The sequence below is a fragment of the Argentina silus genome (genome assembly GCF_951799395.1).
Source record: "Argentina silus genome assembly, chromosome: 4".
In the NCBI taxonomy this organism is placed as follows: domain Eukaryota; kingdom Metazoa; phylum Chordata; class Actinopteri; order Argentiniformes; family Argentinidae; genus Argentina; species Argentina silus.
The window spans coordinates 22,885,246-22,898,250 of NC_139658.1; the positions used below are offsets into that span (position 1 = coordinate 22,885,246).

The 13,005-nt window shown below is 51.3% G+C and overlaps 1 protein-coding gene across 1 annotated transcript in view; it reads right to left on the minus strand.

Moving 5' to 3' along the window:
* foxj3 (forkhead box J3) overlaps positions 1 to 13,005 on the minus strand; it is a 75,668-nt gene that overhangs the window by 2,558 nt on the left and 60,105 nt on the right. Inside the window, exons 6-8 of the mRNA XM_083669056.1 lie at positions 5,890 to 6,024; positions 3,426 to 3,612; positions 12 to 527 (exon numbers count right to left, since the gene is read on the minus strand). Of these exons, the coding sequence (XP_083525182.1) occupies positions 12 to 527; positions 3,426 to 3,612; positions 5,890 to 6,024 (838 nt within the window). The remainder of the gene's footprint in view (positions 1 to 11; positions 528 to 3,425; positions 3,613 to 5,889; positions 6,025 to 13,005) is intronic.

The window sequence follows — 13,005 nt, forward strand, 5'->3', positions numbered from 1 at the left end:
GCAGGTCTTACCCGTGTTGCAGGCCATCTGTTGCTGGGCAGGGTGGGGCTGGTGGGAGAGGTGCTGGTGCTGCTGGCCGTGTTGGGAGGCGTGTGGCGTGTGCTGGGCGTGTTGGGAGGGGTGGGGCGTGTGCTGGGCGTGTTGGGAGGGGTGGGGCGTGTGCTGGGCGTGTAGGGGGTGTTGAGTGGGGTGCTGACCGTGTTGGGAGTGCTGGGGGTGCTGGGGGTGTTGGTGCTGGCCGTGCTGGCTGTGTTGAGGGTGGGGGTTGTGCTGGCCGTGCTGGTTGTGGGGGGGCCCGCCGTGCTGGGGGAGGTGCTGTGTGTGGGGGGAGCCGTGGCCAGGGTGGGCGTTCTGGCCGGGGAGCTGGGGGGGGTGGGACAGGGGCACCTGGCCACCGCTGCTGGGGTGGTTGTTGGGGTGGTTGTTGGGGTGGTTGTTCTGGGTGTTGATGGTGCCACTTGGGGAGTGCTGGTAGGGGCAGGAGGTGTGGGTCTGCTGGGGGGATTCTGGCGGCATGCCCATCAGACCTGGACAGCAACACCAAAACAAACACACACTCAGTCAGGGTCTTCACAACGGGCCCAGAGAGCAGGGGAGGCTGGCGGGGGTAGGAATCGGAGGACGACTGCCTCATTGTGACGCATGGAATGGGATCAAACGTGTTTGACGACATTCCGAATTGCGTTCAGTGCATTACAATGAGCCACAGCCCCCGATTTCTACCTCCGCCAGCCTCAACTGCGAGAGAATAGTTTCACTATTTGATATAATCGAAAACATTAGGTCTACTGTAACAGGCTCCAGTTTAAAAAAAATAAAAAATAAAATAAAACGCTAATTGAAATAAATCATCACTGCGTCTTACTAAATCAGGAGATTTTGTGCACTCTCTCCCCCTTGTTCAAGCAGCAGACTGCACTTGAGACAACACAGCTGCCATTTTGAGGGAGCAAGCTAAAGCAGTGACTCAGCACTCGGTTTGTCTGAGAGACCTTGGGAGCCCGAGCCCTTTCTCCCGTCCGTCCAGAGAGAATCGGGCTTTTCTTTGACGATTCCATTGTTGCTTTTCGTTTCTGTCTCCAAACAAGCATGACTGGGAGTGGGGCGCGGGCGCGGGGCGAACATCTGCACAGCCAACAGCAATCATGCAGGGTGTAGGGGAGCGGTTCTTAAGAGGCCCTGTCCATCAAGGCTTTGGCACGGTAAACCTATTTCACTGGAGTGCTTTTAGAGCTGACTCCCGGCCCCCCGCCACCGCAATCGGCAGAGAACACTCACTGCCGAGGTGACAGAGGTGCATCTCTTATCGGTACAGAAAACCCATTGTCCGACCAGGGAAATACAGAAAGCAATTAGCGTGGCGGCCCCCGGAATAATAATGTGAGCTCATTACCTATTATCAAAGGCGGTGAATTAGCTCACTGTCTACAGCGGGGCCGGGTGTGAAATCCTCTTGCTCGCTTTATTTACGCGTTTTAATTGCGAGGGCTTGTCTGACTAAGAGATTTCACTTTTATGCGCATAAAAAGGTAACAACTTTAAACTAATGAAACATAGATGACAGATTAAAGGAGAGAGAGAGGCACACTTTGAAAACATTAGCACGGAGCGCTTTTGATTTGTGAAAGTAGGTTATAGTAGAAAAAGCTTTCGTCTACTTTGCTCGTAACCCCGCTTGTCGAGTGCTTTTTGTTCATCAGTCAATCAGATTACAAACAAAAAGCATTATGATCTAAAAGAGGACGGCAGGCTTTTGAAAAGCCACACTCCATCCGTCTCCATGCAATACATCATTATGGATACCGTCATTATGGCACCATTCAACAGATTTAGAAAGGTTTGATGCTACAATCTTAGAATAATCAGATAAAAACATGAATATAAAACAATCCTCCTAAGAGACAGCCTCCCGCCGCCCAGGGCCCATGCAGGCACTAACGACACAGCAGCGGATTAATACGGAGGAATAATCTACCATCAATTCCGCATTTCACCATACAGCAAATAACTTCTAATAACCCCCAACATACGACGCCAACTGCTCCACAACGCGGTAACCTCTCTGCCTGGGTTTGTGTGCGTAGGATGAGGAATATGGCCAGGGGCTTATAGGGTTTACAGCACGTGGCTTCTGCAGCAGACCATGAAAACACCCATATAGATCTGCGCTGTGCGCCGGCCACTGTCCATCCAATAGCTACTCATTGAACTCAGCCAACCTAATTAGCACCCATAGACTCTCTCCCTCACACCAGCTGTTCCGAGCCAAAGCCATACATGCTCCGATGCCCAAACTGCAGAATCATCCTGTCCAATTATGCCCTCCGCCAACCAGCGTTATGTAAGACAAAGAGAGTGGCTCACTTTGTGCTGCAGCCACAGCTTGTCAGGGCAATTGTGACATAAAACACAATGATGACCAAAATGGTGTCCAATTATGCCCTGATCCGGTGTCCGCCGTTCTCTGAGGGGGGGGGGGGGGGTCCCTGCAGATGCTACTCACCCTGTTGGGTTAGGGTTAGGGTTAGGGTTAGGGGGTTAGGGGGTTAGGGGGTCCCTGCAGATGCTACTCACCCTGTTGGCTGAAGGACTGCTCAAAGACAGGGGGTTAGGGTTAGGGTTAGGGGGTTAGGGTTAGGGGGTTAGGGGGTCCCTGCAGACGCTACTCACCCTGTTGGGTTAGGGTTAGGGGGTTAGGGTTAGGGTTAGGGGGTTAGGGGGTCCCTGCAGACGCTACTCACCCTGTTGGCTGAAGGACTGCTCAAAGACAGGGGGTTAGGGTTAGGGGGTTGGGGTTAGGGTTAGGGGGTTAGAGGGTTAGGGGGTCCCTGCAGATGCTACTCACCCTGTTGGCTGAAGGACTGCTCAAAGACAGGGGGTTAGGGTTAGGGGGTTAGGGTTAGGGTTAGGGGGTTAGGGTTAGGGGGTCCCTGCAGACGCTACTCACCCTGTTGGCTGAAGGACTGCTCAAAGACAGGGGGTTAGGGTTAGGGTTAGGGGGTTAGGGTTAGGGTTAGGGGGTTAGGGGGTCCCTGCAGATGCTACTCACCCTGTTGGCTGAAGGACTGCTCAAAGACAGGGGGTTAGGGTTAGGGGGTTAGGGTTAGGGTTAGGGTTAGGGGGTTAGGGTTAGGGGGTTAGGGTTAGGGTTAGGGGGTTAGGGGGTCCCTGCAGATGCTACTCACCCTGTTGGCTGAAGGACTGCTCAAAGACAGGGGGTTAGGGTTAGGGGGTTAGGGTTAGGGTTAGGGGGTTAGGGTTAGGGGGTTAGGGTTAGGGTTAGGGGGTTAGGGGGTCCCTGCAGATGCTACTCACCCTGTTGGCTGAAGGACTGCTCAAAGACAGGGGGTTAGGGTTAGGGGGTTAGGGTTAGGGTTAGGGTTAGGGGGTTAGGGGGTTAGGGGGTCCCTGCAGACGCTACTCACCCTGTTGGCTGAAGGACTGCTCAAAGACAGACTTGTAAAGGCTGCGGAAGGAGGCACTGAGATCTTCAAAGTCAGAGAAGAGGAGCTGCTTGTCTCTCTCTGGCATGTTGTACTGTGGCTGGGGGGGCTGCTGGGGGGGCTGCTGGAGGCTCATGGACTGGGACACGGGCTCTGGGTGGCTAGACACCTGGGGGGGGAGGGGGGGGACAGACAGACAAGAGACAGGAGTTATTTGTTACAGTAAATCGACTCGACTCCGGAGTCCCTGAAGCGGTGTACTATTAAGTCTAACACGGACTACGTCCTAGTGAACACCGTGGTGAACACGGTCTAACATGAGCTAGCAGCTACCGCACCATCAATCACACGCAGCACCGCCTCCAACGGCCGAACACCACCGCCTCCACCATGCTAACTCATGCTAGGCAGCTGACAAGCCAGGGGAGGCTGGTGGAGGTAGAAATCGGAGGATGGGCTCACTGTAATGCCCGGAACGGAATAGGGGGCGGTGCCAAACGCGTATGTTTGATACCGTCCATTCCTCATTGACACAATACATAAGCGGAGGTAAATCGTGTGTGTGTGACAATTTTTTATTTATTTATTTTTTAATATGTTTTGAGGGCATTTCTGCTTTATTGGTAGAGACTGACAGGAAGGATGGGGGAGAGAAAGGAGGGATGACGTGCAGGATACGTCGATGGCCGGAATCGAACCAGGGACCTTGCGATGATATGGTTTGCGCCTTAGTGTGCTACGCCACTGAACGCCACCAGGGGGAATTTATCTTTAACATAGTTTTTGAGAACAAAGCATCGACACGTTGAAGGAATCGACTGTGAGACGTACAGTCGCCCCTCGACAGTAAGCTACTGTCCTGCACTATACATGTGATCTGCAGTCTTGAGCTCTGCTTGCGTCCTGGCATTGCATAGCATTAACACAGCAAGCCAAATGGACACAAAGCCAATGCTCAGGTGGCCCGCAAAAAATGTACTTAAAACAAAATCAATACCAAGGCCTTGAACAAATAAGCATTCGTTTTCTCCATGTATTTGTATTTATATGGGTGGTCGATTTCTATTCTCTGGTCCTGTGTAAGAGAGAGGGAGAATGAAACGTTGCCCTCTAGCAATACTTTGTCTGGCAGACTTAAAGACACTAATGTTGAAGCCATGAGTTATTCATGAGGTAATATCTTTTATTCACATGACATTATTTTTTTTTTTAATATATTATGTCGTATCATAACAGTGACATTCAAATCATAACACAAACTGCCTCGGCGTAGGAGCATAACACAGCCTTACTAGCTGAAGAGAGTGCCAGGGAGGAGGAGAGGGAGAGTCTGCTCTGGCAGAACACCATCCATCAGCCAGAGAACGGATCGATGCCCAGAGCCTGGAGCAGAAAGCACTCTGGGAGGAGGACGACCACACCAAAGAGAGGGCATCTCTGGTGGGAGGACATCACAGGCAGCTCCTCTCTTTGTCTGCTCTCCAGGAGCGTGTGCTGATCCATCTCTTCTCTTAACCCCCCTGATATTCTCCACCAGCTCCCCGACCCAAACCTCAACTCCTTCCCTCTCCCTGCCTGCCTGTCTGTCTGTCTGAAGGCTGCCTCCTCTGAAGAGAGGCTCCTGTCTGAGTCTGTGTGATTAAATAGGCATACTGCGCGTAGACTCAGTGGTCAGCTGTGTTACTGAGTCCGTGTGATGACATTAAATAGGCATACTGCGCGTAGACTCAGTGGTCAGCTGTGTTACTGAGTCCGTGTGATGACATTAAATAGGCATACTGCGCGTAGACTCAGTGGTCAGCTGGTGTAACATTCTAGAGTGCCGAGGGTGACCTACTCTATTCACAGAGAATGCATGAATGACCATGCTTCCTTTTGGAGCCAATCAAAGTTGTTGTTGCTAGGTAAACACTGCATAAAACACTTGGCTCTCGAGGTGGTGAGTGTTAGGGAATTCTTTGGCAGTTAGTGAGTTAAATAGGCCTACTGTGTGTGTGTGTGTGTGTGTGTGTGTGTGTGTGTGTGTGTGTATCGTCACTGGTCAGCTGACTTTACTGTATTTAACAGTAGTGGGTTTTGTTTTACCGTTATGTTGCAGTGATGTGATATTACTGTGGAATAATGTGTGCTTATGATCGGATACAGTGGTTTTATGAACGTCAGGCTGCGGCACTGTGGTTAGGTTCATAACATCTGCATAACTGTGACACCGGGGGTGGCTGGGGGAGGCTGGTGGAGGCTGGCGGCGGCGGAAATGGGAGGACGGGGCTCATTGTAATGCAGAAACGGAAGGAGCAGTGTATGATACCATTCCTCACGTTGTGTCTGACACCATTCCTCATTCCGTTCCATGCATTACAATGAGCCCCGTCCTCCGATTTCTGCCTCCCCCAGCCTCCCCAGGGCCTGACCCGGTGGTGAGGAGGTCACAGTGAAGCGGTCTTACCGGTGTGTAGCTGTGCACGCTGCCCACACTGTTGAGATTGACGGAGGCCAGGCTCTGGTCAGACAGGCTGTTGTTAAGGCTGCTTCTGGTGCTGTCACTACCGTCCTGGTCTGGGTTGTAGCACGCCACCTGAACCTGAAACAACACGGTCCGGGTCAGCCTTTCTGACAACAGACACAGGGTTAATGACACACACACGTCTGCAACAGACACAGGGTTACTGACACACACACACCTGCAACAGACACAGGGTTATACACACACGCCTGCAACAGACACAGGGTTAATGACACACATACACCTGCAACAGACACAGGGTTAATGACACACATACACCTGCAACAGACACAGGGTTAATGACACACACACGCCTGCAACAGACACAGGGTTAATGACACACATACACCTGCAACAGACACAGGGTTAATGACACACACATACCTGCAACAGACACAGGGTTATACACACACACGCCTGCAACAGACACAGGGTTACTGACGCACACGCCTGCAACAGACACAGGGTTACTGACGCACACGCCTGCAACAGACACAGGGTTACACACACACACACGCCTGCAACAGACACAGCCTTTACCAACAGGACTTAGATATGTTCATTTTTCATACTGACGGTAAGTCACCATATCCCTGGATAATAGGTGCATGCTTACAAAACCATGTGTGTGTGCTTGTGTCTGTAGTACACCTTTCCCTTCCGATCGATGCTATGACAAGTGCTTGTTTGTTAGGGTTAGGGGAAACAGGCGAGTGCGTGTGTGTTTGTGCGTGTGTGTGTTTGTGTGTGTGTGTGTGTGTGTGTGTTTGTGCGTGTGTGTGTGTGTGTTGTACACTCCACAATGATTGCAAAGCACTGTTTTCCATATCCAGAGAGGGGAGGCTTGACCATCCACAAGAGGCACTAGGGCCCCAACGAGTGTCCAGGTAAGAGGCTCTTCACACTGGGTAGGTAAGGGGGTCAGAGAGGGAGGGTCAGAGAAGAGGGGGGGGGGGGGGGACGTCCCCTAAACGAAAGGTCACACGACTGGCGGTGTCAGACCCATCTGCTCACCGAGCGGGAACCGGTTTGGGACAGCTAACAAAGGTCTTCAACTCAACCGAGACCCTGACCTTTCAATACAGCAACGCAACCAGTCGGAGCACTTCAAAACGACAATCTTAATTATCATCTTAAAAGGTTTCCCACTCGACAAAGAGCGAAAAAACACACAGAAGACAAGTAAATAAGGCATCGTCTAGAATGATCTGTGTAATGAATACAATGAGCTAGGCAGAGAGTTAGCCTCTGCGTTTGGTTATTGTTTTACGTGTGTGTGTGAGAGAGAGGAGAGGAGAGAGAGAGAGAGGAGAGGAGAGAGAGAGGAGAGGAGGGGAGAGAGAGAGAGGAGAGGAGAGAGAGAGGAGAGGAGGGGAGAGAGAGGAGAGGAGAGAGAGAGAGAGAGGAGGGGAGGAGAGGAGAGAGAGAGAGGAGAGGAGGGGAGAGAGAGAGGAGAGGAGAGAGAGAGAGGAGAGGAGAGAGAGAAAGAGAGGAGAGGAGAGAGAGAGAGAGAGGAGGGGAGGAGAGGAGAGAGAGAGAGAGAGGAGAGGAGGGGAGAAAGAGAGGAGAGGAGGGGAGAAAGAGAGGAGAGGAGAGAGAGAGAGAGAGGAGAGGTGGGGAGAGAGAGGAGAGGAGGGGAGAGAGAGGAGAGGAGAGAGAAAGAGAGGAGAGGAGAGAGGAGAGGAGAGGAGGGGAGAGGAGAGAGAAAGAGAGGAGAGGAGGGGAGGGGAGGGGAGGACGTGAGGAATGGCAGCAATGTGAACTATTCTGTTGGTGTGACACTGCAGGTCGGGCGGCTGCTGGTGTGTCTGGCCACTGGCTGGGTTCTCCCTGCTCCTCTCTGGAGTGGAACAGGCTGGGCTCTGTTCTCAGCACAATGACACACACAGCCAGTAGGCTCCAGTGGCCCTGTGTCCTGTCCTGTCCTCTCTCCTCTCCTCTAGGCCACAGCCTGTACGCCCCAGTGGCCCTGTGTCCTGTCCTCTCCTCTCCTCCCAGAGCAGCAGGGCATGGAGCCTCTCTCCTCTCCCTCTCTCCTCCCAGAGCAGCAGGGCATGGAGCCTCTCTCCTCCCCTCCCCTCCCCTCCCAGAGCAGCAGGGCATGGAGCCTCTCCACGGCTGAAGTCTCTGCTTAGTGTCTGGCTCCACTGAGGCCCGGAGGGAGGAAGGAGAGAGGGAGGGAGGGAGGTACAGAAGGAGATAGGGAGGAATGGAGGGAGGGAGGGAGAGAGAGAGAGAGAGAGAGAGAAAGAGAGAGGAGGGAAGTCCAACCCTGAGTGCCCTCTGCCCCCAGACTGGCCACATTAACAACAGAGAGACACTCAGATGAACAGAGCACCAGAGGAGAGAGCACTCACTCACTCACTCCTATCTGAATGCTATTGTGGGCTCTCTCTCTCCCTCTCTCTCTCCCTCCCTCCCTCCCCCCCTCTCTCCCTCTGCCAGAATAAAACAGAAATGTTGTGATTTAATAAGGGAGAATAGGAGAATCTAGGCAGCGTTGTAGTGTGCGTCGGGGCTGGGGTGGGGTGGGGTGGGGTGGAGGAGAAGCTCATTAGTGGACTGTACCCTCTCTCTCCCCTGTGTGGGCTTGGCTCCAGTGTTCATTAGTATGAAGGGGAACTCAATGAGCGACTAAGGCTGAGGGCTTAGACTCGTCTCAAAATCAGCCCTACAAATGCTAATCAAACACGGCGCGCCAGAGAGAAATATAAATGTTATGTGTAATGAAGTCATAAAAGAGGCTTTTAGCCTTAAGCCTCTCACCACAGTCTATTTTTACTCTCCCCCATCCATAAAGTGTGATGATTTTCAAAAAAGCCTCACGCAGCACTGTGGTTAAAGACAGACCCCAGAGCCGCCCCCCCCCCAATCAGAGCCCCCGCCCCCCCCCAGAGTCGAGACGCCCACTGGAGCACGCACACAGTCGCAGACATCTTTCTCTCTTTCTCTCTCCCTCACTCACGCTCACATGCACACACATGCAGTTAAATCAACGAACGAATGAAAGAACGAACGAACACGAAGACACATACACACACACACACACACTCACACACACAAAGAAAACAAACACACAGTCATATCACTCACACAACAATAAACACACCCATACACACACCCAAATGTAGGCCATACACAGTCATGCAGCCACACACACACACACACACACACACACACACCGGAGCATGCTCACACATGCAGCAGGCTCCTCCACAGTGAAAGACCGCTCTGTGTTCGTTGGGAGCCAGTCAGTGTTCTATTATTAGCACTGAATTAAGGAGGGAAAAAAAAGGGAAAAAAAAAGAAGAGAAAAAGCCAGAGGTGTCTTTTTACATGAGAGTCTGATCTGGGGCATGAGACGTGGATTAGGAAATCAAAGAGAGATTCACCCAGGTGTCTCCAACAATGCCAGCCAGTGTTCGGCTCACAATCACTCCTCACAGGGTCTTAACAGGGAGGAAAGAGGACGCCGGGGCCAGACTTCTCCTCCACACACACCCTCAACTCCCCTCAGAGTCGACGGCCCGTTCCAACATCCAGGTGTGTGTGTGTGTGTGTGTGTGTGTTTGACTACCTATAACCTACATTTGGTTGGTGTGATTTATGTGGTGTGTGTGTGTGTGTGTGTGAGAGAGAGAGAGAGACAGACTCTGAGGAATGTCCCCACAGACAGCGGCGGGATTCTCACTTTGCTCCGTCGTCCTGACACAGCCCCCGATTGGCCTGTCCCAGAAGGCGGGAACGTGAGAGAGAGAGAGAGAAAAAAAAAAGATAGACAGAAAGAGAGAGAGAGAGAAAAGAAGGAGGGAATTCCTGTGGCTTGGCACACTGCACCGAAAGAGGCGTGGCCTCCCGTGTGTTTGTAGTGTAGTGGAACACATTGAAAAACAACCTCTCCAAGGAGCTGGGCTCAGATCTGCTCTGTCCTCACACACACACACACACACACACACACACACACACACACACACACACACACACACACACACACACACACACACACACACACACACACACACACACACACACACACACACAGATCTGCTCGGTCCTCACACACACACACTCAGATCTGCTCTGTCCTCTCACACACACACACACACACACACACACACTCTGCTCTGTCCTCTGTTCCCACCGCTTTAACGCAGCAAGCCTGTTCCTCTTACAAATCACCAGAACAAAAGACAAATAAAAACATCCGCTCTCACACTCACACACACACGCACGCACGCACGCACGCACGCACTACTCTGTAACCTTGCCTGAAGCGGGCATTCTCTCAAGTGTTCGCTGGGTGTTTGGTCTGTTGTTTGTGGTTCTTATGATGTGTAAAATAATCAGTGTTGTGATTCCGCGGAGGACGCCCCTGGTCAACGCTCCAACTGAGGGCTTAAACCACAAGGCCTTTTAAACTGAGCTTCAGTCCTTCCTTCTGATTAATACCATGACAAGCGCTTGTTTTATTAAGGGGGGGAAACCGTTGGGTGGGTGTGTGTGTGCATTTGACTACCTATAACCTACATTTGGTTGGTGTGATTTATGTAGTGTGTGTGTGTGTGTGTGTGTGTGTCTGTCTACAGGGGGCCCATCCTTAGACCGCACACCCCAAAGAAAATCCTCTGACACAAAGAGCAGTCAATTACACACACACACACACACACACACACTCGAGCATGCTCACACAGGCAGGAGGCTCCTCCACAGTAAACACACACAGACAGACACACACACACACACTCTCTCTCTCTCTCTCTACTTTACACCCTCCACCCTCCAGCCGCCCCACCCTCCAGCCCCCCCACCCTCCAGCCCCTCCAGCCTCCAGCCCCTCCACCCTCCAGCCCCCCCACCCTCCAGCCCCTCCACCCTCCAGCCCCTCCACCCTCCAGCCCCTCCACCCTCCAGCCCCTCCCCACCCTCCAGCTACTCTTCCCCAGAACACCCCCGTTCATATTAAACCCAGTTTTCGGTGTGCCTGCAGCAAATGAATAAGCGACTCTTGTAGGCTTTTTTCAGAGTCCTCCAGTGAGCTGCCCCCATTGGACTCATAGGAGAGGGTTTAAGGTTAAAAAGCCTATTTCAATTTCAGAGTGAAAAGCGCACTCAGAGCAAACAGCTTGCAGTCCCTGTGGTTTCACACTCTGCAAGGCTGTACAGCCGACACACACACACACACACACACACACAACACAACACAACACCTACAGAAGGGTGGAAGTCCTGTGAACACCACAATGAGAGTAGCAGAGCTCTGGGCATCAGCTTCCGCCACTGGTGTGTATGTAGAGGGCTACTATGGTAGGTCTACTATGGTGTGTGTAGGGCTACTATGGTGTGTATATAGAGGGCTACTATGGTGTGTAGGTCTACTATGGTGTGTAGGGCTACTATGGTGTGTATGTAGAGGGCTACTATGGTGTGTATGTAGAGGGCTACTATGGTGTGTATGTAGAGGGCTACTATGGTGTGTGTAGGGCTACTATGGTGTGTGTAGGGCTACTATGGTGTGTAGGTCTACTATGGTGTGTGTAGGGCTACTATGGTGTGTGTAGGGCTACTATGGTGTGTAGGTCTACTATGGTGTGTGTAGATCTACTATGGTGTGTAGGTCTACTATGGTGTGTGTAGGTCTACTATGGTGTGTATATAGAGGGCTACTATGGTGTGTAGGTCTACTATGGTGTGTGTAGGTCTACTATGGTGTGTATATAGAGGGCTACTATGGTGTGTAGGTCTACTATGGTGTGTGTAGGTCTACTATGGTGTGTATATAGAGGGCTACTATGGTGTGTGTAGGTCTACTATGGTGTGTAGGTCTACTATGGTGTGTATATAGAGGGCTACTATGGTGTGTAGGTCTACTATGGTGTGTAGGTCTACTATGGTGTGTATATAGAGGTCTACTATGGTGTGTGTAGGTCTACTATGGTGTGTGTAGGGCTACTATGGTGTGTAGGTCTACTATGGTGTGTAGGTCTACTATGGTGTGTAGGTCTACTATGGTGTGTATATAGAGGGCTACTATGGTGTGTAGGTCTACTATGGTGTGTGTAGGTCTACTATGGTGTGTATATAGAGGTCTACTATGGTGTGTGTAGGTCTACTATGGTGTGTAGGTCTACTATGGTGTGTAGGTCTACTATGGTGTGTGTAGGTCTACTATGGTGTGTAGGTCTACTATGGTGTGTAGGTCTACTATGGTGTGTAGATCTACTATGGTGTGTGTAGGTCTACTATGGTGTGTAGGTCTACTATGGTGTGTAGGTCTACTATGGTGTGTAGATCTACTATGGTGTGTGTAGAGGGCTACTATGGTGTGTAGGTCTACTATGGTGTGTAGATCTACTATGGTGTGTAGGTCTACTATGGTGTCTGTAGGTCTACTATGGTGTGTGGCTCTACTATGGTGTGTAGATCTACTATGGTGTGTGTAGGGCTACTATGGTGTGTGGCTCTACTATGGTGTGTAGGTCTACTATGGTGTGTAGGTCTACTATGGTGTGTAGATCTACTATGGTGTGTGTAGGGCTACTATGGTGTGTGGCTCTACTATGGTGTGTAGGTCTACTATGGTGTCTGTAGGTCTACTATGGTGTGTGGCTCTACTATGGTGTGTAGGTCTACTATGGTGTGTAGGTCTACTATGGTGTGTAGATCTACTATGGTGTGTGTAGGGCTACTATGGTGTGTGGCTCTACTATGGTGTGTAGGTCTACTATGGTGTGTAGGTCTACTATGGTGTCTGTAGGTCTACTATGGTGTGTGGCTCTACTATGGTGTGTAGGGCTACTATGGTGTGTAGCGGTCTACTATTTGTGTATATTGTACAGTACCACAGTGCAGCTGTGTGTGTTGCAGTGTAAGTTCAGCTGTGTGTGTTGCAATGTGTGTGTTGCAATGTAAGTGCAGCATGTGTGTGTTTGGTTGCGTGTGTGTGTGTGTTGCATGCGTGTGTTGCGTGTGTGTGTGTGTGTGTTGCAGTGTGTGTTGCAGTGTGTGTGTTGCAGTGTGTGTGTTGCGTGTGTGTGTGTTGCATGTGTGTGTCTGTATGTG